Below are 27,329 nucleotides of genomic sequence, written 5' to 3' on the forward strand. Positions count from 1 at the left end.
CTCTTCTCCTAGCTGAAGAGCCCTAGACTCTTTAGCCATTCCTCATATCATTTTCATCACCCTTCTCTGTTCCTTTTCTGGGAGCTTTTTCAGACCTCTCTTGAACCCCACTACATTAGTCATCATGACTACAGTTTGTTTTCATACATAACAAGTAATAAGTATGATGTTCTAGATAGCCTTGGTTCAACATGTCAACTTTTCCCTCCTCCTGCGTCTCCAAAACATTCACCAACTCTGATAAGAAGGTCTAATGTCCCCCTAGGACTTACCTCTGTACAGAGTTTGGCAAAGTTTTAGCCATTTTAAAGTTATAATGTGGAAAGGAAGACACCTACATTTCTTTTGAGACATGTTTCATGGTGGTGGCACTGGCAGGTGGAATGGGGAGAAGAAGGAGAGGAATGAGGTCGGGGAGGGGAATGCAACAGGAGAGGAAGTGAAGCAAAGGGGACAAGGCAAGACTCTAGGGTAAAGTGGGATGGATCAGAGCTGATGAGGGAAAGAGAAGAAATCTGAGGACACAGGGATTGGGGGGGGGGGGGGGGGGGGGGGAGCTGGATTGTATGGAATAACTGGGCCCAAGAACTTCTCTTTTGTCCAGTGCTCCAGACCCTTAAAAAGAGAATCTCCCACGGTCCCATTCCCAGAAAGGAGGAAATACTAAGTTTAGATCAGGTCTGGAGCATCCTATTCCTATAGTTCCAGCAGGAGACAGCAAGTGCTTAGTCAAATATTTAAAAAGAAAGCACATTGGCTATTTGTCCAAAAGGAGCAATAATAATAATGTTTCTAATACTGCTACTGCTGTATACCATATTTACATAAATAAAAACAATACTACTTTTTAAAAAATAAAAGTTTAGCAACAATAAGTGTATTCAGGAACATATAGCAATTGTTAGTCATACCTCTGGAATATTATAAAAATGTTGCAGGTATTGAATTAACTTTTAAACTTTGCAGTTTATTGAGTTCAAATTTACTTCTATAGAATGGCAGTGCCATCCAGTGGTCACTTATGGTAATATCATGTACAGTATGTCTGGAAAACAAATCTCTTCCAGGCTTGCAATTTTTTTTCACTTTGGTACTGCAGGTCAAGAGTTGTTTCAAATCAGGTCAAGATTTGAAACAACTCTTCACCTGCAGTACCAAAGTGGAAAAAAAATTCAAATAATGCCTAGCAATTCCAGCAGCAGTTCATCTTAATAAATGTTGGACACAGATTTAAATTCTGCACTGTGTGACGTGTCCAAACTCATAAAATGGGGAAAAAACCAATTAGTATGCAGGGATTCTGCCAAGTACTTGTGACTTGGATTGGCCACTGTTGGATGCAGGATACTGGGCTTGATGGACCATTGATCTGCCTCAGTATGGATATTCTTATGTAATAACGCCAAAGATATCCTCAACAAACCTCACAGTACATATACCTAATAATATTTAAATGATAATTTGTGCTCATCTTAGTTGAGACTGATTTGAATTCATCCAGAGTTTAAATACACGTTGAATGAAGAAATATTTTCTCTGGTTTGTTTTACATTTACTACTTACTAGCTTCATTATGTGCCTCCTGGTCCTTGTATTTTGAAAGAGTAAACAAGCAATTCATGCCTACTCATTCATTTTATAGACCTCTATCATACCTTCTCTCATCCCTCTCTTCTCCTAGCTGAAGAGCCCTAGACTCTTTAGCCTTTCCTCATATCATTTTCATCACCCTTCTCTGTACCCTTTCTGGGAACTTTTTCAGTTTCATGGACATAATATCTCAGTAGTTATAATCACTGCACAACATGAAAAAGTGTCCAAAGGTGCTTGAAAGTGTTCTATTTAATAATAAACAAAATCTTTCATACTCAGCCACTGCACCAGTCCTTTTGTTTGGTCTTTTCACTTGTAAGGATATATTGTCTGGCGTCTAAGACATGGACCATGTTTTGCAACACTGCTTCAGGGAAAGAGAATGTGGACTTGATATACCCTCTTTCTGTGGTTACAATCAAAATGATTTACATATTATATATAGGTACTTATTTTGTACTGAGTCAATGGAGGGTTAAGTGATTTGCCCAGAATCAGAAGGACCTACAGTGGGAATTGAACCCAATTCCCCAGGTCCTCAGGCCATTGCACTAACCACTAGGTAGGGAGCTCATCACCACCACATTAATCACTTATTTTCATTCCCAGACTGTCATAACTTTTCAGACAATACTCATTCAGAATCTCATTCTCAGCATTATGAAAAGAAGTTCATTGAATCCAGCATACTGTCAGTCCAGGTCACTTGGAAATACCTGGCAGATACCAATAACATAGTAACATAGTAAATGACGGAAGATAAAGACCTGTACGGTCCATCCAGTCTGCCCAACAAGATAAACTCATTTTACATGGTATGTAATACTTTATATGTATACTAGAGTTTGATTTGTCCTTGCCTTTCTCAGGGCACAGACCATAGAAGTCTGCCCAGCACTGTTCTTGTACTAAGTTCTGAAACTAACATCGGAGCCCCTTAAAATTTACACTCCAGCCCATCCCTATCAATTCAGTCACGATCAGGGCATAGACTGTAGAAGTCTGCCCAGCTCCCATTTTGTTTCCCAGTTACTGGCGTTGCCACCCAATCTCTGCTAAGATTCCATGGAACCATTCCTTCTAAACAGGATTCCTTTGTGTTTATCCCACACATTTGAATTCCATTACTGTTTTCATCTCCACCACCTCCTGTGGGAGGGCATTCCACATAGCCACCACCCTCTCTGTGAAAAAATACTTCTTGACATTAGTCCTGAGTCTGCCCCACTTCAACCTCAATTCATATCCTCTAGTTCTACCACCTTCCCATCTCCGGAAAAGGTTCATTTGTGGATTAATACCTTTCAAATATTTGAACGTCTGTATCATGTCACCCCTGTTTCTCCTTTCCTCCAAGGTACATTTGTTCAGGTCAGCAAGTCTCTCCTTGTACGGTTTGCAACACAAATCCCATACCATTTTCGTAGCTTTTCTTTGCACCGCTTCCAGTCTTTTTACATCTTTAGCAAGATACGGCCTCCAAAACTGAACACAATACTCCAAGTGGGGCCTCTTCCGGGGTATGAATAATCCTTCGGGTTTTCTACTCAACTTAATGGACACTGACAAAACCACTATAACATAACATAAAAATATGTATCACAGTGCAGTGTTTAAAAAAATACAAAAAAAACAAAAAACAATTTTTTGTAATTTTTATCATTTGCAAGTAGTGCTCAGTGACTGGGCAACCACCACTAGACTGACTAGCAGCCTTTAAATGTGTTGTACCCGATAGTACATCATTGCACTATGCTTGCCTCCAGCCTAAGATATTATACTTTAACTACTATTGATGATACTGAAATTCCTTATCGCAAACTGAAAAGTCACTTGAAAAACCACTTATCTTGGTGCTTTGCGGATAAATTCAGCTGTAGCTAGTGGAAGTCCCAGTCACTTTAGTAATGTGCAGTGAAACAAAATATTGTGGAGCTTCTGAACCAGTTCCTTGTTGTTGTATTGTATCCTCGGTTCCCTACATGCAGCGTCATCAGGGGAACGCCATTCTAAAATAGAGATAATATTTCACAATGTAGCTCAAGAGCAATACTTGTACTCAATATTGTGTAACAATCTTGTTTCATGAGACTCGATTTCTTCCTTATTGTCAACCAAATAAATAATACAACACAGTATATAATGTATAACGGCTACCTTCAGGCAGGAACAGCACAATCTCCTCTCTCTCGTTCGGCCAGAACGCCGGCATATGCGCAGTGGTTCTTTCTCAGTTCTTAGATTTCCATTTAGAACCGTCGATACTGGATATTCCCTCATACGTGAGGGACTCCACGCATTTCATAACAATTCTTCAGGATTTGCCACAAATCACCAGTCCTATAATTTTGGTTTCCATGGATGTGCGAACCCTATACACCATAACACCCCAAAACCAAGCCTTACAACTCATTGATCAATAGTTGGGGATGATGGATTACTCCGGTGAGAAAATTGCTTTAATGAATCTTATGGCACAACAAGTCATTTTGAAAAATTATTTTCAATTTGAGGATCACCATTATCTGCATGTATGTGGTGTAGCCATGGGCGCCATGGTGGCTCCCACTGTGGCGTGCCTCTACATGGCTTGTTTTGAACAACTATTTGTGTATCCATCTAGATATGCTGCCCATATTGTCCCTTGGAAAAGATTCATTGATGATGTGATTTTGATCTGGTCAGCTGGATTAGAGGAGTTATTGCAGTTTCTCCAATATCTCAATGCATGCGACCCCAATATTACTTTTGAATCAACTACATCTCATGATCATATTACATTCTTGGACATCTCTATTGAATGGCACCAGGGTCGATTCCACACCCAGGTTTATCGCAAGCCCACGGATACAAACTCTATCCTTCATTATAGAAGTTTCCACTCCAGATTGCAAAAGGATGGCATCCCCATGGGCCAGTTCCTGAGACTGAGGAGATTATGTCATTCAAATGAGGAGTTTGACAGCCATGCAGCGAATTTGCATCACAGATTGAAATGTACAGGTTACCCCAGTAAGGTTTTGAAGAAAGCGTACAAACAAGCAAGAAATGTATCACAACAATGGCTTCTGCACCCTTCAGGTCCAGCACATGAGCATCGAGATCAGATAGTATGTGTATTGCCGTTTTCATCAGAGGCTAAAAACAATAAACATATAATTCGCAAGCACTGGCCAATCTTAAGACTTCATGACTTACCTCAAGATATATGTTTTGTTCATACTAGAGCCCAGAATTTGGGTGAATTATTTATACGCAAGCATGGTCAAGATTCATCTAATAGGCGGGGCAGCCACAGCCAATGTCAACATTGTGTGTATTGCCGATATGCCTTAACTACTACAGCTGTTAAGCACCTGATCACGGGGAAAGAGTATGTACTAAGACATTCCACCAACTGTGAATCGGCCCATGTGGTATACGGCATTTGCTGCCCCTGTGAAAAATGGTACATAGGGCAAACTAAACAACGAATAAAATATCGTATTGCGGAACATTTGAGCAATTTGCGCATGCAGAAAAATGAAGCCCCATTAGTAACACATTGGGTAGACACCAAACATGAACTAAGGGACCTGTCATTTGTGGATTTTAAGGGTGATATAGTGTCAGCATTAATACAAAAGGAGCAGTGTCTCATTTATCAGTGGCGAACGGTAACCTCATTAGGACTCAATAAGGAAATTGATTGGTGGGCTTTGACACACCTCCCCAACATTTAAAAGGATAGGAGGAGTTAAGAGAATGTAACCACTGCTCATATGCTGGCGTTCCGGCCGAACGAGAGGAGATTGTGCTGTTCCTGCCTAAAGGTAGCCGTTATACATTATATACTTTCAATTTTTGCATTTGTTCCAGCAGCACGTTACACAAAAAGCTTGTCAATATATTTAAATGCTCCATCAATCAATCAATATATTACTGAACACTAATAGATTGACCCCTGAAGAAGGCTGTTCTAGCCGAAACACGGACTGTGTTGGGTCTGAATAAAGGGTTCTTTCGGAGCATTTTACCCTTGTTTGGTTGACTGATCATTTGATTTTGGGTCCTTTCCACCCCTTTACTGTTGTGTACTATCGGGTACAACACATTTAAAGGCTGCTAGTCAGTCTAGTGGTGGTTGCCCAGTCACTGAGCACTACTCAGTCTATAACTTTTCACTGCAACTATTTCTAATTCATTCAGATCTACTACAATCACATCCAGGGCTTATTTCCAGGCAGTACATACTGGCATAGCACACCAACAGCATTTTCACCACCTGCAAAAAGCCTCGATTCAGCAGGAAGACAGGGCAGGGAAGCATCAGTATGGCTAACAGTGCTGCAGTTAGGGCTGCTAACCAGCCCTCTATGTTCCTATCTCTCCCCATGTGCAGCTTTTTCCCCACCCCATGGCCCAGGATATTGCCCCTCTTGCACCCTTCTCTCCCCCACCATGATCTGCCAACATCCCTTCGTCCCTCCTTCCCTGCCAGCCTCACCCCTCAAACTTTCCCAACGTACCAATGAGTGGGATGTTCCATTACCACCAAAAATATAAGAATGGAAGAGATGGAAAGATTCTCTAAAGACCCTTGAACTGCACATCACATGCACTTACATCCCTGCAGCTCTCAGTACTGCTTCTCATAAAGAGATTACATCTTCATCTCATCAACCAGCTAATGAAAGATCAGACAACTATCACCAAAGTGCCATCAAAAATGCAGAACTACAGATCATCAATGACAATTTGGAATCACCTGGGAACTTTGACACAAGACTTCCCTGGAAGACAAGGAATCTTCAGCAGAGCCATCACTGAGACAGTGAGCCATGCCACAAAGAGATGAGGATTCCGTGGACCATTGTCCAGAAACAGAAAGATTTCTCTCTCCTTTGTGTTGTTTCTTTGTGTTGTCTGTCTCTCATTTCAACTCCTGCAAGACTGCAAGACAGAAGTAACCAGAGCAACAGTGAACCAGAGACAAACAAGAAGTTGCCAAGTTTTAAGATCCAGATATAAACAAGACTTTTGCATGCTTATAGTTTGAGAAGTTAAATAGTAGTATCTACCAATACCAGTTGGGGAGTGTTTACCCCCATATCCATGGAGGCAGGGTATATTGTGATTGACTCCTTGTGAGCTTTCCCTATTGGCTGTTAGGTCTGAGCTAGGTGCAGTCTTCCCTCTCTTCACCTGCGAGCTGTGTAAGACAGCCCAGTTTTGCTAGCATGTTTTGTGATCAGCAGCTGTTCTAAGGCTGATCCCTCCTTAATCTACTGTAATTCCATCAAGAATTTTCACCATCTCCCCAAGTCATTCCCCTTTTATTTTCCCTGAGTTACTCCCCCTTATTCTTTGAGTGTTGCAGCTTTTCCTCTCAACTGGGCTAAGGTTCTGGCCATCTCCTTGCCTCTGGGGTGGCTAGATAAAGTCTGTGCAGAAGGTAACAATTCTGTCTAAGCAACTGAACTGTAAATTGGATTTTGTTTATTCTGAGTACAATAAACAAGATTTGCTTAATAACTGAGAGTCTACTGGTAAAGCTTCTACTTGGGGATGGTTTAAGCTTTTTATTGTGTTCCGTAGAAAAGGAAATGCATTTTTATTTTTATTTCTCCGGTGTTGCAGTACATGCTGAGGTTCCCAGTTCAATTTTTATCTACATATTTTTATTTCTAATTTGTGATCCCTTGTTCTTTATTTGATGAGGGTCTTTCAGTGACTGTAATGGCAGATGGGGAGATTAGAGAGGAGGCAGAAAGGAAAGGGCTTCTTTATTTTCTGCCCTGGGCCCCAGCATGGCTGATAGCAGCCCTGACCCTTGCAGTAGCTGGTGGGAATCCCCAAGCCCTGCTAGCTGAGGACCTCCTCTGAAGGTGGCCATAACTCCCTTCTACTGAGCTCAGAAGATGGGGGCAGCATCCTTGAGCCACTGATAATTAAGCATACATAGGATGACAGCATTGGTGGCTCAAGGAGTTGCTGTTGCCTGCCAAGCTTGATAAAAGCAAATTCTGGCCATCTTTGGTGGAAGTCTTCAGGTGACAGAGCTACAGTATTTGTATTTTGAGTTGGGAAGTGCTGAGGGAGGGCAGTAGAGAGAAAATTTTGTGTTCACTCACTATGGGCTCAGGCCCACCCAAAATTGGCTATCTGGCTATGCCACACTTTGGAAATAAACCTGGATCTCCTCCACACTAGCATGCATTATTGTCACTATACCATTAGCACAGCTTGCACATCCCTATTTTTCAATTAGGGTGTAACGTATTATCTATACTCAGTCAACATTACTATCCTTAAACATCCTGGATTATTTCCAAAGACTCATGATACCCTAGCTCCTATTACCTGTTGGAGCAGGTATCAACTGTGACTGTACCCAAATGAGGGGTAGCCAAAAGCTGAAGGCAATAAAACAAGACTTAAAAAAAAAGAAAAAAGAAAACAGGAATAACCATTAGACCTATGGTCACCTTTGTCTCCCTTGCCCCTACCAACTGCTTTTGATTCATCAGTCATTTGTGATATATCATTAAGTAATAAACATAAACATGGCCTATGGCCACATGAGAAGCAATATATTGGGAAGCTTATAAGGTAAAATTATGTATAATCATACCTGATAATTTTCTTTCCATTAATCATAGCTGATCAATCCATAGACTGGTGGGTTGTGTCCATCTACCAGCAGGTGGAGATAGAGAGCAAACTTTTGCCTCCCTATATGTGGTCATGTGCTGCCGGAAACTCCTCAGTATGTCGATATCAAAGCTCCATCCGCAGGACTCAGCACTTAGAGAATTACACCCACGAAGGGACACTCTGCCCAGCTCACCACCGCCGAAACGGGGGAGGGGAATTAACCCAGCTCATCCCCACACAAGTGGGGGAGGGGAATCCGTCCAGCTCATCCCCGCGGAGCGGGGGAGGGACACCACACCCGCCGATGCGGGGGGATCTGGCTTATCCTGCAACCGCAACCGCGGGAGGAGCTGACTGACCCTAACACCGCCGAAGCGGGAGGGGTACAAAACTGCCCTACAGCCGCACGAAGCGGGAGGGAGTGCCGGCAGAATTTTAAGTCTCAATCCAGCCCCGTAAAACGGAGGGGAGAGGAATGCAGCAGCTCACTGTAACACAAACTCGTCTTAACTCTTGAAGAATCCAAGTGAAAAAACTTGAACACGAAGTCTTTCTGAAGTAACTGAAGACTGAACTTGAACCTGAAATGCAACCAGAATAAAAACAGTACAGATATCTGGGAGGGGCTATGGATTGATCAGCTATGATTAATGGAAAGAAAATTATCAGGTATGATTATACATAATTTTACCTTCCATATCATCAAGCTGATCAATCCATAGACTGGTGGGATGTACCGAAGCAGTACTCACCCAGGGCGGGACATAGAAATCCCTGACCGCAACACTGAAGCTCCAAACCGGGCCTCCGCCCGAGCAGCCACAGTCAAGCGGTAATGCTTGGAGAATGTATGGGCCGAAGCCCAAGTTGCCGCCTTGCATATCTCTTCCAAGGAGACGGAACCGGCCTCTGCCATCGAGGCCGCCTGAGCTCTTGTGGAGTGAGCCTTCAGCTGTATAGGCGGCACCTTCCCCGCGGCCACATAAGCCGCTGCAATGGCTTCCTTGACCCATCTTGCCACTGTAGGCTTAGCAGCCTGCAGACCCCTACGAGGACATGCATACAGGACAAACAGATGATCCGATTTCCGGAAATCATTGGTCACTTCCAAGTATCTGATGATGACTCGTCTCACATCCAGATATTTAAGAGCAGAGTACTCCTCTGGGTAGTCCTCCCTACGAAAGGAAGGGAGACAGAGCTGCTGATTCACATGGAAGCGAGAAACAATCTTGGGCAGAAAGGAAGGCACTGTGCGAATAGTCACTCCTGCCTCAGCGAACTGCAGAAAAGGCTCTCGACATGAGAGCGCCTGGAGCTCGGAAACTCTTCTGGCTGAAGTGATAGCCACCAAAAAGACTGCTTTCAACGTCAGGTCTTTCAGAGATGCCCTTGACAAGGGTTCAAACGGCGGCTTCTGCAATGCTCTTAGCACCAGGTTGAGATTCCACGCAGGCACCACTGAGTGCAGAGGAGGGCGCAGGTGATTAACTCCCTTGAGAAAGCGCACCACATCTGGCTGCGAAGCCAGGGAAGCACCCTTCAGGCGGCCCCTGAAGCAAGCCAGAGCCGCTACCTGGACTTTAAGGGAACTGAGCGACAGGCCTTTCTCCAGACCTTCTTGCAGGAACGCCAACACTGAAGAAATTGGAGCAGTGAAGGGAGAAAGTGAGCCTGCTTCACACCATGCTGCAAAGATACGCCAAACCCTGGCGTAAGCAGTAGAAGTAGAGCGTTTCCTCGCTCTCAGCATAGTGGCGATGACCTTGTCTGAGAAGCCCTTCTTCCTCAGACGCTGCCGCTCAATAGCCAGGCCGTAAGACCAAAGGGAGAGGGATCCTCCATCACCACGGGACCCTGATGTAACCGGCCCTGCTCCACTGACAGCCGCAGAGGATCGTCGACTGAGAGCCTGATCAAGTCCGCATACCAGGGACGTCTGGGCCAATCCGGACCCACCAGGATTACCCTGCCGGGATGCTTTGCCACCCGGTCTAGCACCCTGCCCAACATGGGCCAGGGCGGGAACACATAGAGGAGCTCTTGTGTCGGCCACTGTTGGAGAAGAGCATCTACTCCCAGGGATCGAGGGTCCCGTCCTCTGCTGAAAAAGCGCGGCACTTGGCAATTGGCCGGTGACGCCATCAGATCTAGGCTCGGCTGGCCCCAGCGCTTCGTGATGTCCAAGAACGCCTGAGCAGATAGTTGCCACTCTCCGGGCTCCAAGGTATGGCGACTGAGAAAGTCCGCCTTGACATTCATGACTCCGGCAATGTGGGCCGCTGAAAGCTGCTCCAGGTTCTCTTCCGCCCACTGGCAAAGACTCATAGCCTCCTTGGCTAGAGGGGCGCTCTTGGTACCTCCCTGGCGGTTGATATAGGCCACAGCCGTGGCATTGTCCGACAGGACCCGTACAGGCTACAACACCAGTACCGGGATGAACTCCAATAACACCAACCGAATGGCTCTGAGTTCCAGGAGGTTGATAGACCACTTGCCTCTGCAGGAGACTAGAGCCCCTGCGCTGTCCTTCCCAAGCAGTGGGCTCCCCAGCCCATCAAAGAGGCGTCTGTCGTGACGACAATCCACTCCGGGGTCACCAGAGGCAATCCTGCAGACAACTTGTCTGTCTGCGTCCACCAGCTCAGCGCCTTGCGCACTGCTGGGTCCACGGGAAGGCGCACAGCATAATCCTCCGACATCGGAGTCCAGCGCAGCAGCAGAGATAGCTGTAGTGGTCTCATATGAGCCCTGGCCCAGGGCACTACTTCCATCGTGGCCGTCATAGAGCCCAACAGCTGCACGTAGTCCCAAGCCCGAATAGGAGAGGCTACTAGGAACTAGTCCACCTGAGCCTGAAGCTTGACAATCCGATTGTCTGGCAGGAACACTCTGCCCACTTGGGTGTCGAATCGAACTCCCAGATACTCCAGGGACTGAGTCGGGCGCAGCTGGCTCTTCTTCCAGTTGATGATCCATCCCAGGGAGCTCACAAGAGCAACTACCCGGTCCATAGCTTTGCCGCACTCTGCATAAGAGGGGGCTCGGATCAACCAGTCGTCCAGAAAAGGATGGACTTGTACTCCTTCCTTTAGCAGGAAGGCCGCTAAGACCCCCATTACTTTGGAAAAGGTCCGCGGAGCAGTAGCCAACCCGAAAGGGAGGGCTCTGAACTGGAAGTGTCGTCTCAGGACTGAAAAACGCAGAAAGCGTTGGAGAGGAGGCCAGATGGGAATATGCAGGTACGCTTCCTTGATGTCCAAGGAAGCCAAGAACTCTCCTGCCTTCACTGCCGCTATAACAGAGCGGAGAGTCTCCATGCGAAAGTGCCTCACTTTCCAGGCCCGATTGACCCCTTTGAGGTCGAGGATAGGCCGGACAGAACCTCCTTTCTTTGGAACCACAAAGTAAATGGAGTAACGTCCCTTGCCAATCTGATTTTTTGGCACCGGAACGACCGCACCCAGGCGGATCAGGTTGTCCAAGGTCTGCTGCACTGCCACAGCTTGACCGGAGACTTGCAGGGAGAGAGTACAAACCCGTCTCTTAAGGGTTGGCAGAACTCTAGCTTGTAGCCGTCTCTGATGACTTCCAGCACCCACGCGTCTGAAGTTATAGCGGTCCACTCGCCCAGAAACGAGGACAGCCGTCCTCCAATCTGCACTGGGGCGTGGACCAAGGCCCCGTCATTGGGTACGAGACCCTGGGGGAGGACCGGAGGGAGCACCTCCGGGACGGCGGTCTCTGCGAAAGGAATGCTGCTTGGGGGAGAAATTCCTCTTGAAGGAAGAGGGGGCAGAGGAACCCGACTTGCCCGGGCGGTACCGACGGGCTTCCAGCAACCGTCCTCTGGAGGTACCGGGACGAGTACTAGCCCGAGCCCTGACCTCTGGTAATTTCTTGCCCTTAGACGTGCCGAGATCGGACACGATTTTGTCCAGCTCGACCCCAAAGAGCAGCTTGCCTTTAAAAGGCAATCTAGCCAGGCGGGATTTAGAGGCGTGGTCAGCAGACCAATGTTTCAGCCAAAGCCACCGCCGCGCAGAGACTGTCTGAGCCATGCCTTTAGCTGAGGCTCTCAAGACATCATACAGCAAGTCTGCCAAATAGGCTAAGCCCGATTCCAGGGCCGGCCAATCAGCCCTCAAGGAAGGATCCGAGGGGGAAGCCCGCTGCACCATAGTCAGGCACGCCCTGGCCACATAGGAGCCGCAAACTGAGGCCTGCAAACTTAAAGCAGCTGCCTCAAAGGACGACCTTAAGGCCGCCTCCAATCTTCTGTCTTGGGCATCCTTTAGGGCCGTGCCACCTTCCACCGGCAACGCCGTTTTCTTAGTCACCGCAGTGATTAAAGAATCCACGGTAGGCCACAGATAGGCCTCACGTTCACTCACAGCCAAAGGATAGAGGCGGGACATAGCCCTAGCCACTTTAAGGCTCGTTTCCGGGACATCCCATTGAGCCGCAATTAAGGTGTGCATGGCATCATGCACGTGGAAGGATCTAGGCGGGCGCTTCGTCCCCAGCATAATGGCAGAGCCAACAGGGGCTGAGGGAGAGACGTCCTCCGGAGAGGAAATCTTCAAAGTGTCCATGGCCTGTAAAAACAGGTTGGGCAAATCCTCTGGGCTAAAAAGCCGCGCTGCAGAGGGGTCATCCGCTCCATCCGAGCGGGGATCTATCTCCTCCAAGGAATCCGCAAAGGACCGTTGGGAGACCTCAGACACGCTGCCCTCATCTACATCGGAGGAGACAAAGTCCTCCAAGGCCTGGAAATCAACCCGAGGGTGTTTACCTCTGGGAACCTCAACCTCTTTATCAGAAGAGGGAGCAGGGGCAGCGTTTTGCATGAGGAAAGCCTGATGCAGCAGCAAAACAAACTCGGGGGAGAAACCCCCCAGACTGTGCACTTCCGCAGCCTGGGCAACAGCCCTAGACGCACTCTCAACCGGCGCTCGCAATAGCGGGGGAGAGACATGCTGCGCATCCAAAATGGCGTCCGGCGCGAAACACCGCGAAGGAGCCGCGCGGGAAGAACGGCGCTTAACTTTAGCCGCTTGTGCCGTCGCCCAAATTAAGGGCGTTCATGGCATTGTCTCCAACCTCAAGGGCGGCCCACGAAGAAGCCGTCCGAGCCGCGTGGCCGGCCAAGATGGCGGAGGCGAGGAGCGGGGGATGGGCGTTTATGGCGGGAAAAAACCGCCACGCCGGAGGAACGACCGGGACATTCATCGGTCACTAAACTGTCACCCATCAAGGGCGAATCAGGTTGTAAAACCCCCGCATCCCCTCTAGAAGCGCTCCAGCGATCCGGGGAGCGACCCTTTGCGCCCTCGCCCTCCGACGCCATATGCCACGAGGAGAAGAATCGGGGAACCCCCTGCCCGCTATAAAAAGGTAAAATTACCTGCTTGCCGCTCCGAGCTGTAACGAACTGGTGTCCCAGTGAGTAGCTGCAATGAACGTTTAAAGAAACGTCGAATTAAACGCCTTTAAAGACGTTTAAAATTTTTTTTTTTTTTTTAAACGGAGCCAGCGGGAGGGGGGAGAAAAGGAGGGACCTGGCACCACCAGGTTTGCACTTGCTCAAAAGAGCCCTCAACCCCAGGCCTCAACAAAACCTAAGGATTAGGCTTGGAGGCCTAGCCAGAGCTGCTGCTGTGTGTGACCACCACCTGCTGAGATAGAGAACATACTGAGGAGTTTCCGGCAGCACATGACCACATATAGGGAGGCAAAAGTTTGCTCTCTATCTCCACCTGCTGGTAGATGGACACAACCCACCAGTCTATGGATTGATCAGCTTGATGATATGGAACGTCTCTTTTAATATTTTTTTTGTAGAAAATATCTTTATTAACGATCCAAAAGACAAAGAACAAAAAACATACAACATTCGGGTAATACTGATAAAACAAAAGTAATACAAATGCCATTAATATTGCCAGAATATTGTAAGCCACATTGAGCCTGCAAATAGGTGGGAAAATGTGGGATACAAATGCAACAAATAAATAAATTAATTAATTAACCAGTGTTGTATTTAACTTCTGCCACAAAGCAAAAGGTATGGATCTTTAAGTACGATTTGGGACTGTACAAAGAGCTGTAAAAAAAATCCTGCTATTGGAATCTAGTTCCTGCTGAAATCTTGGACACTGAGCATTCAGGCACTTTTGCAGATTTGTATTTAAGGCAGCCAAGTCTCCAGAAAATTAGCTGCAGGTGATCTCTTCTGATCACTAAGCACTGCTAACACTTAAGAAGGCAGGACTTATTTGTTAAACACCTGGATGCTTTCCCCTCCTTTTTTCTCTTCTTTCCTTTCTCTTTTTTCCTTTCCCATCTGTTATGTTTATTGCTTCCTATGTTTTTCCATCTTTTTCCTGTTATTTGTATTCTTGGAAATTAATAAAATATTTGGAATAAGAAGGCTCCTAACAAAAGAACAGGTGAATTGAGAAAACGAATCAATTGGACGATAAACACGAGAAGGCCCGGAGAGAAAGCAGGTCTATAATGAGAACAGGCTCACATAAGAATACCATAGGAATATAAACACGCTCAACTGGACCACAAAACAATCTGAACGCCTCGCAGTCCGGGAAACAAGCTCTTCCCGCCTTTCAAGAGCTCGTGCAAAATAAGGCCACCTCGAACGCCTCGCCGACGTCTTTGGGCACGGGCCGGCTCTTATAAGAGTGGGGAGAGAGAACGCTGTTCTTCTTTGTGACGTAACATTAGGGATTCTCCCCTGCAGTGTTTTGGAAGCTCAACGTCATTTCGGACTACAAACAATCTGAACGCCTCAGTCACGGTCCGGGAAACAAGCTGTTCCCTCCTTTCAAGAGCTCGTGCAAAAAAATATGGCTGCCTCCAACTACGCCGAAGTCTTCGGGCGCGGCTCTTGGGGTGTGGGGAGAAACAGCTGTTCTTTGTTGTGACGTAATAATAGAGATTCTCCCCTGCAATGTTTTGGAAGCTCAAGCGTTCACTAGTCTTACATCTTTCAGCCCTCATGCCTGTCTGGAATTTTCCCCGGAGCTCGCAGCAAAGTGCGGTACCGAGGAAGAACAAGGGCTCTCGGCCTCCAGTGCGGACTGGGAGGCTGCGCGCGCGGTGAGGCGCGTAGATAATGTCGGGCCGGGAGGGGTAACGTAGCAGGGAAGGTCGGGTTAGTTACTGCTTCACTGAGTAGGTGACAGTTTTTCAGCGTTTTGTATGCAAGTAATGCTCTGGTTGAGAATGAAGGTATTTGGTATTTTTATACATAAACATAAGGATATTTATCCCAGCAATTCTGATGCTTGTATTTCGGAAAGATAAACGTGCCTTCAATTTATGATTGTTGCGGCCTTAGACAATTATGTACCTGTAGTGCATTGTTTTAGTTTTATGTCCTTCTATGTTAAATTGTACAGCGCTGCGTAACCCTAGTAGCGCTTTAGAAATGTCAAGTAGTAGTATTGTGTCTGACTTTGGCTCTCAAGGACTTGACACACGAAGCTTTGCTCTCAATATTGACATTGGGAAATATATGTTGTTCCATTTTCTTATTTATAAAGGGGTAAAATATTCATAGATGGCTATGCAACAGCAATGAATCATCCTATGGACACTAGGCAATATGGATGTGGACATTGCATCCAGTTGTCCTCTGGCACATTCTATTCCTGACCAGTGACTAAAGTGGAGAGACCATGGCTCACCCATGGTTAGGGCCCTGATTCGTTATAGCTTGTAGGAAATAGTTCTGAGAGTGATAGGTTTCATTCTTGTTGTGTTAATGAATGATGGCATAGGCCTCCCATATGGCTCCAGGTAAAGAGGGGCAGACAGAGTTGGTTTCATTTTGGCCTGTTAACATGGACTTGTGGTTCTTAATTCAGATTGATTTCATTGAGAAACATTGAACTATCACGCTTTGTAAGTAGTGGGGAAAATCAGGCCTTTAGTCTATCCCATATTGTTATCCACATGTCATAGTTGGATACTCCTTTAGACTGGGGGTGTGGGGGGGGGGGGGAGAATTTTGTACTTGAGGACCAGTGGTGGGGATGAGAGGGAGGGGGATATTTCTGAGTGGTTACAACAGTCAAAATCATGCAGGGTCTCGTGAGATTAGTTGGCATCTCTTGCAGAGGTGGAACCAGCAGCAGGTATCAATTGCTGCTTGCAGACTTTGGCTTGTGGAGGGAGATGATGAAGGTCATTTGTCAGGGGACTGGGAGGATGAAGGGTGTGCCCATGTATGTGGGATTTATAAATGTATTTGTTTATGGTGGGAAGCCTAATGTATGCTTGTTTGCCTAGGATCCACCAAAGGGTTAAGCCTGCTTTGATAGTAGTAAATGCCATTTGGCCTTCCAGGGCTACTATGCTAGCAGATGGGTTGCCCCATACATCTGGAGAGTTTATTTGAGACTTAGTAACTCCACCACGGCTATATCTACAGTGAAGAGGAGTGGCCTAGTGGTTAGGGTGGTGGACTTTGGTCCTGAGGAACTGAGTTCAATTCCCACTTCAGGCACAGGCAGCTCCTTGTGACTCTGGGCAAGTCACTTAACCATCTATTGCCCCATGTAAGCCACATTGAACCTGCCATGAGTGGGAAAGCGCGGGATACAAATGTAACAAAAAAATAAAAATAATAAATCCACAAACAAGACAATTGTCGTGGCGTTACAGATTTTTTCCAGGCACAAGCATAGCTAGGTTTTGTCGTCAGGGGGAGCAGACCTTTTCTAAAATAGGTGCCAGTATGAGACTGAAGGACCAATCCACATAGGCGCCATTTCATGCAAAATCCCTTTGGGTTGCACCCTGCCACCCCCCCCCCCCCCCCCCAGCTACATCTCTGCTTTTAGGGTAATATTCTGAGGCACAATTACAGAAATCACTTGTGCTCCTACGGACACTTTATGGATCTGTGTAGTTGGTTATAGGCCTGAATTGACTGTAGCCTATTTGGCTTCTGCTGCCACTGAATCTCACCCTATATCTTCAGGGTGATACTTTACCAGTCACATTCACAGAGTTATGAACTTTTAATACTAACGGTTCCTGCCAAAACATCTTTTCAAGAGTTAGGCCGTGATGATATGCAGGCAAGTTGGGTCTTCTAGCTCCAGGGATAACATTAACTCATGCTTCAGAGAGGTATGCATCCACTGATCCACCATGGCCCAAGGAACACCCAAAGCACTCCACTGCTGTGCTCAAATTCTAAACACATGGAGGCAGAAGTGGCAGCTCAAAGCAAATGATTCAGATGCACAAAATTATTTTTTTTTTAGTGCAGCATGCCTGTAATAAACTGCTCATGGACCCCTTCTTACACATTTATGGCTGTGCTAGCCACGTGAAGAAAACAAGCAGTTGATTGGCTCACTCTTAAGCAAACCTTGTTTGACTGGACTTTAAAATGTCCAGCTACACATATGTCTGGACACTGTGTAAACGGTTGAAAAATCAGACTGGTCTAAAACTAGGCAGTTGGTAGTTCTAAGCCTGTCTCTAATTAACCTGGTAAACTAAATTTTTTTAATGCCTTTCTTTTCCTTTTGGTGACTCACCAATCAAGAAATCTGAAATACAGCATACCAAGGAAATACATTGCAAATGTGATGTCTTGCCCAAATCTACATGTGCATATATGTGTGGTTAGCTCTTCTAAATTTGATTTAAAACTATTACAATCATAGGCCACTTTCCTAGACATCCATGTACTATGCTCGTAATGGCCCTTAGCTGGTAGGTCTGTATGTGCAATATTTGAAGGGATGCAAAAACTATAGACAAGAGAATACATTTTCCCTGTGCCAGATCAAATATAAAAGAAATGCTTCCTTTAACCCTTACACTTGTGACATGTGATATTTGCCTTTTTCTGGATGGCATGAAGATATGCAATGAGTATACACAAGTGGTTCCCAAACCTGGTTCTGGAGGTACCCCAGCCAGTCAGGTGTTCAGGATGTCCTCAATGAATATTCATGAAAGAGATGTGCATGCAAATCTCTCTCATAAATATTGTGGATATCCTGAAAACCTGACTGACTGGGGTACCTCCAGGACCAGGTGTGGGAACCACTGGGATGCACCCTTGAGGGGGTAGACAACATGAGAAGCAGTGTGTGAAAACTGGTTGATTGCTTGGCAGTTGAGCTTAATCTAAAGAAATGCTGAGTGATGCATCTGGGGGTATAGAAATCCAAAGGAGCTGTATATGATGTGCATGGATCAGGGTGAAGAGTTTTGGGTGATTGTACCTGAAGATCTCAAGATAACAAAACAATGAGGCAAGAGGGTAGCTAAACTGCATAGAGGCATAACTAGCAGAAAAATGGAAGTTATAATATCCCTGTACAGGTCATTGATATGGCCTTTGAAATGGAATGCAGTATTTAATCTCAGTAAGGATATAAACGGATTGAAGGCAGTCCAGAGCAAAACATCAAAATGGTGCTGGTCTGCACTAAGCAGACACATAAGAAGAAACATGAGAATTAAAATATGTATACCCTCATAGAGGATGATACTGTTTAAATATTTGTAAGATAGTAATGTACAAACAATCCTTTTCCAAAGGGAATGGAAGCTGTTGACCTAGAGATCATGATAGGAGGCTACAAGGTGGCAGACTCGGGATTGAAATCAGGGAAACCTTTTTCATGGAATAGGTGTGGATGCCTTATGGAGGAAGTGGTCAAAACAAAAATGGTGATGGAATACAAAAAGGCATGGGATACACACAGGATTCCTAAAGGGCAAGAAGATGGAAATTCGGCTCAAAATGGCAGTGAAATAAAATTTTGCATATCTAAAAAGACTGAACCTTAAAGAAATGAGAGGAGGTGTACCCTATAAAGTACGGCAATTGCAACCTTAAATGAAGGTAGACTGGCTGGGCTGTTTTGAGCTTGATTTACTATTATGTACTATATTACCATGTTACAAGTGGAGGTTTCAAGCTAGGCCAGGCTAGACAGGTGTTTTTCCTGCTCTCCCTCGCTGAGGAGAAAAATCTTACGTAGCTTGTCTGTTGTCTGGAACTATGTACTACAAAATGAAATAATTAATTTTTCCCTTTACCAATCATTTGTACCTTAACTCACACCAAGATCTCTGTTGGAAATGTAGTTTTTCTCCTGGGTTGTCCTTGGCACCAGATTATTTCAGACTTCTAGCTATGAATTTCTTAATCCTCAAAAGATAACCAGAATGGAATTGCCAGAGAATGGGCCCTTGTTCTGAAAAGTGGCCAGTACTCGACTGGCTTAGTTGTTCCCAAGCTAATACGTGCATCTGATTGTATATGTCAGGTTATGTTGGAGACCGTCTCAGATTCATTGCTAATGCTCATCTCAACACTTGGCATTGTTTCAGAGAGAAGCCACCTGGAATTTGTGGGAAGCTGCTGATGGCTAATATCCACCTGTATCTCTTCTCCAGGGTAAACATATTTACATCCTTAACTCTCAAGACTTTTAATGCAGACTGTATACCGTTCTGCTAGCACTTCTCTGAACATCCTCTATTCTTTTTCTCTCTTTGTAGAGGTATGGTCTCCAGAACTGGATACAGTTTCAGATGAGGCCTCATCAATGACCTGTGTAGAAGCAGTATCTCCTCAAATTTTATATTAGTTATGCCTTTACTTATGCAATCTGGTATTCATCTGATCCTTGGCCATGTTCTTGTTTGCACTGTTTATTACACTGAAGTCATCAGATATGTCTCATGATTGGTGCATATTAGTATCTCATTTCCCACTGGGAACTGTTTTTGTCCTGTGATTTCTGCATCATAAACGAATGAAGCTCCACCTTTTTTTTATATTGAAACTTATCTGCCAATCAGTAGACCTCAAGCCTTTTTAGATAGCTTGCCATTCTGTTTCCTTTTTTTATATGAGTGATGTCTGTTCCTTTGGCAATCCTATCATGATCTTCAAAAAGCCCCACTCCAGAACAGAACTGTGCCAGTACAGATTCCTTTGGTACTCTCTTTCTTGTGTATGAACTCTGGTTACCACCATTCTTTGTCTTTCATTCAACACTTTGAGTGGCCTCTCGTTAGCAGTAGACCAATTATTTTTCTGAACAAGTAACATAGTAGGTGACAGCAGAAAAAGACCTGTATTGTCCATCCAGTCTGCCCAACAAGATAAACTCATATGCGTTACCTTATATGTATACCTGACCTTGATCTGTATCTACCATTTTCAGGGCACAGACCGTAGAAGTTTGCCCAGTACTAGCCCCGCCTCCCAGCCACCGGCTCTGCCACCCAATCTCCGCTAAGCTTCTGAGGAACCTTTCCTTCTGAACAGGATTCCTTTGTTTATCCCACGCATTTTTTAATTCCGTTACAGTTTTCATCTCCACCACCTCACGTGGGAGGGTATTCCAAGTATCCACCATTCTCTGATAATTGCCAATTCCATATCATCAAGCTGATCAATCCATAGACTGGTGGGTTGTGTCCATCTACCAGCAGGTGGAGATAGAGAGCAAACTTTTGCCTCCCTATATGTGGTCATGTGCTGCCGGAAACTCCTCAGTATGTTCTCTATCTCAGCAGGTGGTGGTCACACACAGCAGCAGCTCTGGCTAGGCCTCCAAGCCTAATTTTTAGGTTTTGTTGAGTGCCTGGGGTTGAGGGCTCTTTTGAGCAAGTGCAAACCTGGTGGTGCCAGGTCCCTCCTTTTCTCCCCCCTCCCGCTGGCTCCGTTAAAAAAAAAAAAAAAAAAAAAAATTTTAAACGTCTTTAAAGGCGTTTATTTCGACGTTTATTTAAGCGTCTATTGCAGCTACTCACTGGGACACCAGGTCGTTACAACTCGGAGCGGACAGCAGGTAATTTTACCTTTTTATAGCGGGCGGGGGTTCCCCGATTCTTCTCCTCGTGGCACATGGCGTCGGAGGGCGAGGGCGCAAAGGGTCGCTCCCCGGGTCGCTTGAGCGCTTCTAGAGGGGATGCGGGGGTCTTAAAGCCTGATTCGCCCTTGTTGGGTGGCAGTTTCGTGACCGATGAATGTCCCGGTCCTTCCTCCGGCGTGGCGGTTTTTCCCGCCATAAACGCCCATCCCCCGCTCCTCGCCTCCGCCATTTTGGCCGGCCACGCGGCTCGGACGGCTTCTTCTTGGGCCGCCCTTGAGGTTGGAGACATTAATGCCATGAACGCCCTTAATTTGGGCGACGGCACAGAAGCGGCTAAAGTTAAGAGCCGTTCTTCCCGCGCGGCTCCTTCGCGGAGTTTCGCGCCGGACGCCATTTTGGATGCGCAGCAGGCCTCTCCCCCGCTGTTGCGAGCGCCGGTTGAGAGTGCGCCTAGGGCTGTTGCCCAGGCTGCGGAAGTGCACAGTCTGGGGGGTTTCTCCCCCGAGTTTGTTTTGCTGCTGCATCAGGCCTTCCTCATGCACAACGCTGCCCCCGCTCCCTCGTCTGGTAAAGAGGTTGAGGTTCCCAGAGGTAAACGCCCTCGGGTTGATTCCCAGGCCTTGGAGGAATTTGTCTCCTCCGATGTAGATGAGGGCAGCGTGTCTGAGGTCTCCCAACGGTCCTTTGCGGATTCCTTGGAGGAGACGGATCCCCGCTCGGATGGAGCGGATGACCCCTCTGCAGCGCGGCTTTTTCGCCCAGAGGATTTGCCCAACCTGTTGTTACAGGCCATGGACACTTTGAAGATTTCCTCTCCGGAGGACGTCTCTCCCTCAGCCCCTGTTGGCTCTGCCATTATGCTGGGGACGAAGCGCCCGCCTAGAACCTTCCACGTGCATGATGCCATGCACACCTTAATTTCGGCTCAATGGGATGTCCCAGAAGCGAGCCTTAAAGTGGCTAGGGCTATGTCCCGCCTCTATCCTTTGGCTGTGAGTGAACGTGAGGCCTATCTGTGGCCTACCGTGGATTCTTTAATCACTGCGGTGACTAAGAAAACGGCATTGCCGGTGGAAGGTGGCACGGCCCTAAAGGACGCCCAAGACAGGAGATTGGAGGCGGCCTTAAGGTCGTCCTTTGAGGCGGCTGCTTTAAGTTTGCAGGCCTCAGTTTGCGGCTCCTATGTGGCCAGGGCGTGCCTGACTATGGTGCAGCGGGCTTCCCCCTCGGATCATTCCTTGAGGGATGATTGGCCAGCCCTGGAATCGGGCTTAGCCTATTTGGCAGACTTGCTGTATGATGTCTTGAGAGCCTCAGCTAAAGGCATGGCTCAGACAGTCTCTGCGCGGCGGTGGCTTTGGCTGAAACATTGGTCTGCTGACCACGCCTCTAAATCCCGCCTGGCTAGGTTGCCTTTTAAAGGCAAGCTGCTCTTTGGGGTCGAGCTGGACAAAATCGTGACCGATCTCGGCACGTCTAAGGGCAAGAAGTTACCAGAGGTCAGGGCTCGGGCTAGTGCTCGTCCCGGTACCTCCAGAGGACGGTTTCAGGAAGCCCGTCGGTACCGCCCGGGCAGGTCGGGTTCTTCTGCCCCCTCTTCCTTTAAGAGGCATTTCTCCCCCAAGCAGCGTTCCTTTCGCAGAGACCGCCGTCCCGGAGGTGCTCCCTCCGGTCCTCCCCCAGGGTCTCGTACCCAATGACGGGGTCTTGGTCCACGCCCCAGTGCAGATTGGAGGACGGCTGTCCTCGTTTCTGGGCGAGTGGACCACAATAACTTCAGACGCTTGGGTGCTGGAAGTCATCAGAGACGGCTACAAGCTAGAGTTCTGCCGACCCTTAAGAGACGGGTTTGTACTCTCTCCCTGCAAGTCTCCGGTCAAAGCTGTGGCAGTGCAGCAGACTTTGGACAATCTGATCCGCCTGGGTGCGGTCGTTCCGGTGCCAGAAAGTCAGCTTGGCAAGGGGCGTTACTCCATTTACTTTGTGGTACCAAAGAAAGGAGGTTCTGTCCGGCCTATCCTCGACCTCAAAGGGGTCAATCGGGCCTTGAAAGTGCGGCACTTTCGCATGGAGACTCTCCGCTCTGTTATAGCGGCAGTGAAGGCAGGGGAGTACCTGGCTTCCTTGGACATCAAGGAAGCGTACCTGCATATTCCCATCTGGCCTCCTCATCAACGCTTTCTGCGTTTTGCAGTCCTGGGCCGACACTTCCAGTTCAGAGCCCTCCCGTTCGGGTTGGCTACTGCTCCGCGGACCTTTTCCAAAGTAATGGTGGTCATAGCGGCCTTCCTGCGAAAGGAAGGAGTACAAGTCCATCCTTATCTGGACGACTGGTTGATCCGAGCCCCCTCTTATGCAGAGTGCGGCAAAGCTGTGGACCGGGTAGTTGCTCTTTTGAGCTCCCTGGGATGGATCATCAACTGGGAGAAGAGCCAGCTGCGCCCGACTCAGTCCCTGGAGTATTTGGGAGTTCGATTCGACACCCAAGTGGGCAGAGTGTTCCTGCCGGACAATCGGATTGTCAAGCTTCAGGCTCAGGTGGACCAGTTCCTGGTAGCCTCTCCTCTTCGGGCTTGGGACTATGTGCAGCTGTTGGGCTCTATGACGGCCACGATGGAAGTAGTGCCCTGGGCCAGGGCTCATATGAGACCACTCCAACACTCTCTGCTGCAGCGCTGGACTCCGATGTCGGAGGATTATGCGGTGCGTCTTCCCTTGGATCCAGCAGTGCGCAAGGCGCTGAGCTGGTGGATGCAGACAGACAAGTTGTCTGCAGGAATGCCTCTGGTGACCCCAGAGTGGATTGTCGTCACGACGGACGCCTCATTGTCGGGCTGGGGAGCCCACTGCTTGGGAAGGACGGCGCAGGGGCTCTGGTCTCCTGCAGAGGCGAAGTGGTCTATCAACCTCCTGGAACTCAGAGCCATTCGGTTGGCGCTTTTGGAGTTCATCCCGGTACTGGTGCTGAAGCCTGTACGGGTACTGTCGGACAATGCCACGGCTGTGGCCTATGTCAACCGCCAGGGAGGTACCAAGAGCGCCCCTCTAGCCAAGGAGGCTATGAGTCTATGCCAGTGGGCGGAAGCGAACCTGGTACAGCTGTCAGCGGCCCACATTGCCGGAGTCATGAATGTCAAGGCGGACTTTCTCAGTCGCCATACCTTGGAGCCCGGAGAGTGGCAGCTATCTGCTCAGGCGTTCTTGGACATCACGAAGCGCTGGGGCCAGCCGAGCCTAGATCTGATGGCGTCATCGGCCAATTGCCAAGTGCCGCGCTTCTTCAGCAGAGGACGGGACCCTCGATCCCTGGGAGTAGATGCTCTTCTCCAACAATGGCCGACACAAGAGCTTCTCTATGTGTTCCCACCCTGGCCCATGTTGGGCAGGGTCCTAGACCGGGTGGCAAGACATCCCGGCAGGATAATCCTGGTGGGTCCGGATTGGCCCAGACGTCCCTGGTATGCGGACTTGATCAGGCTCTCAATCGACGATCCTCTGCGGCTGCCAGTGGAGCAGGGCCTGTTACATCAGGGTCCCGTGGTGATGGAGGATCCCTCCCCCTTTGGTCTTACGGCCTGGCTATTGAGCGGCAGCGTCTGAGGAAGAAGGGCTTCTCAGACACGGTCATCGCCACTATGCTGAGAGCGAGGAAACGCTCTACTTCTACTGCTTACGCCAGGGTTTGGCGTATCTTTGCAGCGTGGTGTGAAGCAGGCTCACTTTCTCCCTTCACTGCTCCAATTTCTTCAGTGTTGGCGTTCCTGCAAGAAGGTCTGGACAAAGGCCTGTCGCTCAGTTCCCTTAAGGTCCAGGTAGCGGCTCTGGCTTGCTTCAGGGGCCGCCTGAAGGGTGCTTCCCTGGCTTCCCAGCCAGATGTGGTGCGCTTTCTCAAGGGAGTTAATCACCTGCGCCCTCCTCTGCACTCAGTGGTGCCTGCGTGGAATCTCAACCTGGTGCTAAGAGCATTGCAGAAGCCGCCGTTTGAACCCTTGTCGAGGGCATCTCTGAAAGACCTGACGTTGAAAGCAGTCTTTTTGGTGGCTATCACTTCAGCCAGAAGAGTTTCCGAGCTCCAGGCGCTCTCATGTCGAGAGCCTTTTCTGCAGTTCACTGAGGCAGGAGTGACTATTCGCACAGTGCCTTCCTTTCTGCCCAAGATTGTTTCTCGCTTCCATGTGAATCAGCAGCTCTGTCTCCCTTCCTTTCGTAGGGAGGACTACCCAGAGGAGTACTCTGCTCTTAAATATCTGGATGTGAGACGAGTCATCATCAGATACTTGGAAGTGACCAATGATTTCCGGAAATCGGATCATCTGTTTGTCCTGTTTGCAGGTCCTCGTAGGGGTCTGCAGGCTGCTAAGCCTACAGTGGCAAGATGGGTCAAGGAAGCCATTGCAGCGGCTTATGTGGCCGCAGGGAAGGTGCCGCCTATCCAGCTGAAGGCTCACTCCACAAGAGCTCAGGCGGCCTCGATGGCAGAGGCCGGTTCCGTCTCCTTGGAGGAGATATGCAAGGCGGCAACTTGGGCTTCGGCCCATACATTCTCCAAGCATTACCGCTTGACTGTGGCTGCTCGGGCGGAGGCCCGGTTTGGAGCTTCAGTGTTGAGGTCAGGGATGTCAATGTCCCGCCCTGGGTGAGTACTGCTTCGGTACATCCCACCAGTCTATGGATTGATCAGCTTGAAGAAATGGAAGGTAAAATTATGTATAATCATACCTGATAATTTTCTTTCCATTAATCATAGCTGATCAATCCATAGCCCCTCCCAGATATCTGTATTGTTTTATTCTGGTTGCATTTCAGGTTCAAGTTTACTCTTCAGTTACTTCAGAAAGACTTCGTGTTCAAGTTTTTTCACTTGGATTCTTCAAGAGTTAAGACGAGTTTGTGTTACAGTGAGCTGCTGCATTCCTCTCCCCTCCGTTTTACGGGGCTGGATTGAGACTTATAATTCTGCCGGCACTCCCTCCCGCTTCGTGCGGCTGTAGGGCAGTTTTGTACCCCTCCCGCCTCGGCGGTGTTCGGGTCAGTCAGCTCCTCCCGCGGTTGCGGTTGCAGGATAAGCCAGATCCCCCCGCATCGGCGGGTGTGGTGTCCCTCCCCCGCTCCGCGGGGATGAGCTGGACGGATTCCCCTCCCCCACTTGTGTGGGGATGAGCTGGGTTAATTCCCCTCCCCCGTTTCGGCGGTGGTGAGCTGGGCAGAGTGTCCCTTCGTGGGTGTAATTCTCTAAGTGCTGAGTCCTGCGGATGGAGCTTTGATATCGACATACTGAGGAGTTTCCGGCAGCACATGACCACATATAGGGAGGCAAAAGTTTGCTCTCTATCTCCACCTGCTGGTAGATGGACACAACCCACCAGTCTATGGATTGATCAGCTATGATTAATGGAAAGAAAATTATCAGGTATGATTATACATAATTTTACCTTAGTGTTCATTATTGCTTAAGTGCTGGCATCAATGCCAATTAGCTTGTTAACACAAATAAGTTATGTGTGGTGTTATAGAATCGGCAACGATTTTGGGGCCTAAATCAAAGCACATTATACAGAATCTGGGCGGCAGGGGTTCATTTTCAATAGATCGTCTAAAGTTAAGTGCTGGGATGATGTGTGCTAAGCACGAGTTCTGTACTAATTCAGGTGACAATCTTGGTACCACTCCTAGGCTGCTTTGTTTATTTTGGAGCCTTTTATGTAAGAAGTAGTGTGGTTGATGTGCTAGTCTAATGTATGGAGACAAGTGAGTAAACAACAAACAAGATGTATAGTTTTATTTGACTAATTCAGCTTACACTTCAAGTTAGAACAAAATATGCAGGAATAGGCAGAATATGTCTGAATACACAAGTGAATCATGTATTACTGTTTACAAATGAAATGAAATGGAAGAGGGCTGGTAAGAAAACAAGTCTCTGAATTATGTCTGTAGTAAATTAGAAATCCCATATCTCTAAGTCTTTCTTGTTTTTGAAAAATCTGTTCTAAATTTCCCTTTTGGTATCCTGGTAATCTTTGATATCCAAACACACAACATCCTGTACATCCCAGATCTAATTCTTTGGTTACTCAAACAACAAAAATACTGCCAAACGTCTGGTAACCCTTTGAATTCAAGATAGATTACCTTTTCGTGCATATTGCTGCAAAAAATACCAAAGGGCTAACCAGTGCAAACATTCTACAGTTAAATATGGTTGGACTTCCAGAA

General features: G+C 47.5%; 1 protein-coding gene and 1 long non-coding RNA gene across 2 annotated transcripts in view; both read left to right on the forward strand.

Annotated features, from left to right (window-relative positions):
* Positions 1 to 15,229: 15,229 nt before the first annotated feature.
* ARL14EPL (ADP ribosylation factor like GTPase 14 effector protein like) overlaps positions 15,230 to 27,329 on the forward strand; it is a 112,027-nt gene continuing 99,927 nt past the window's right edge. Inside the window, exon 1 of the mRNA XM_030192325.1 lies at positions 15,230 to 15,348. Coding sequence (XP_030048185.1) covers positions 15,248 to 15,348 — 101 coding nt within the window. The 5' untranslated portion in view covers positions 15,230 to 15,247. The remainder of the gene's footprint in view (positions 15,349 to 27,329) is intronic.
* Positions 19,623 to 27,329, forward strand: part of LOC115462321 — a 30,046-nt gene continuing 22,339 nt past the window's right edge. The window contains exon 1 of the long non-coding RNA XR_003940814.1: positions 19,623 to 19,684. This is a non-coding gene — a long non-coding RNA (uncharacterized LOC115462321). The remainder of the gene's footprint in view (positions 19,685 to 27,329) is intronic.

Source organism: Microcaecilia unicolor, chromosome 2 (assembly GCF_901765095.1).
Source record: "Microcaecilia unicolor chromosome 2, aMicUni1.1, whole genome shotgun sequence".
Taxonomy (NCBI): Eukaryota; Metazoa; Chordata; class Amphibia; order Gymnophiona; family Siphonopidae; genus Microcaecilia; species Microcaecilia unicolor.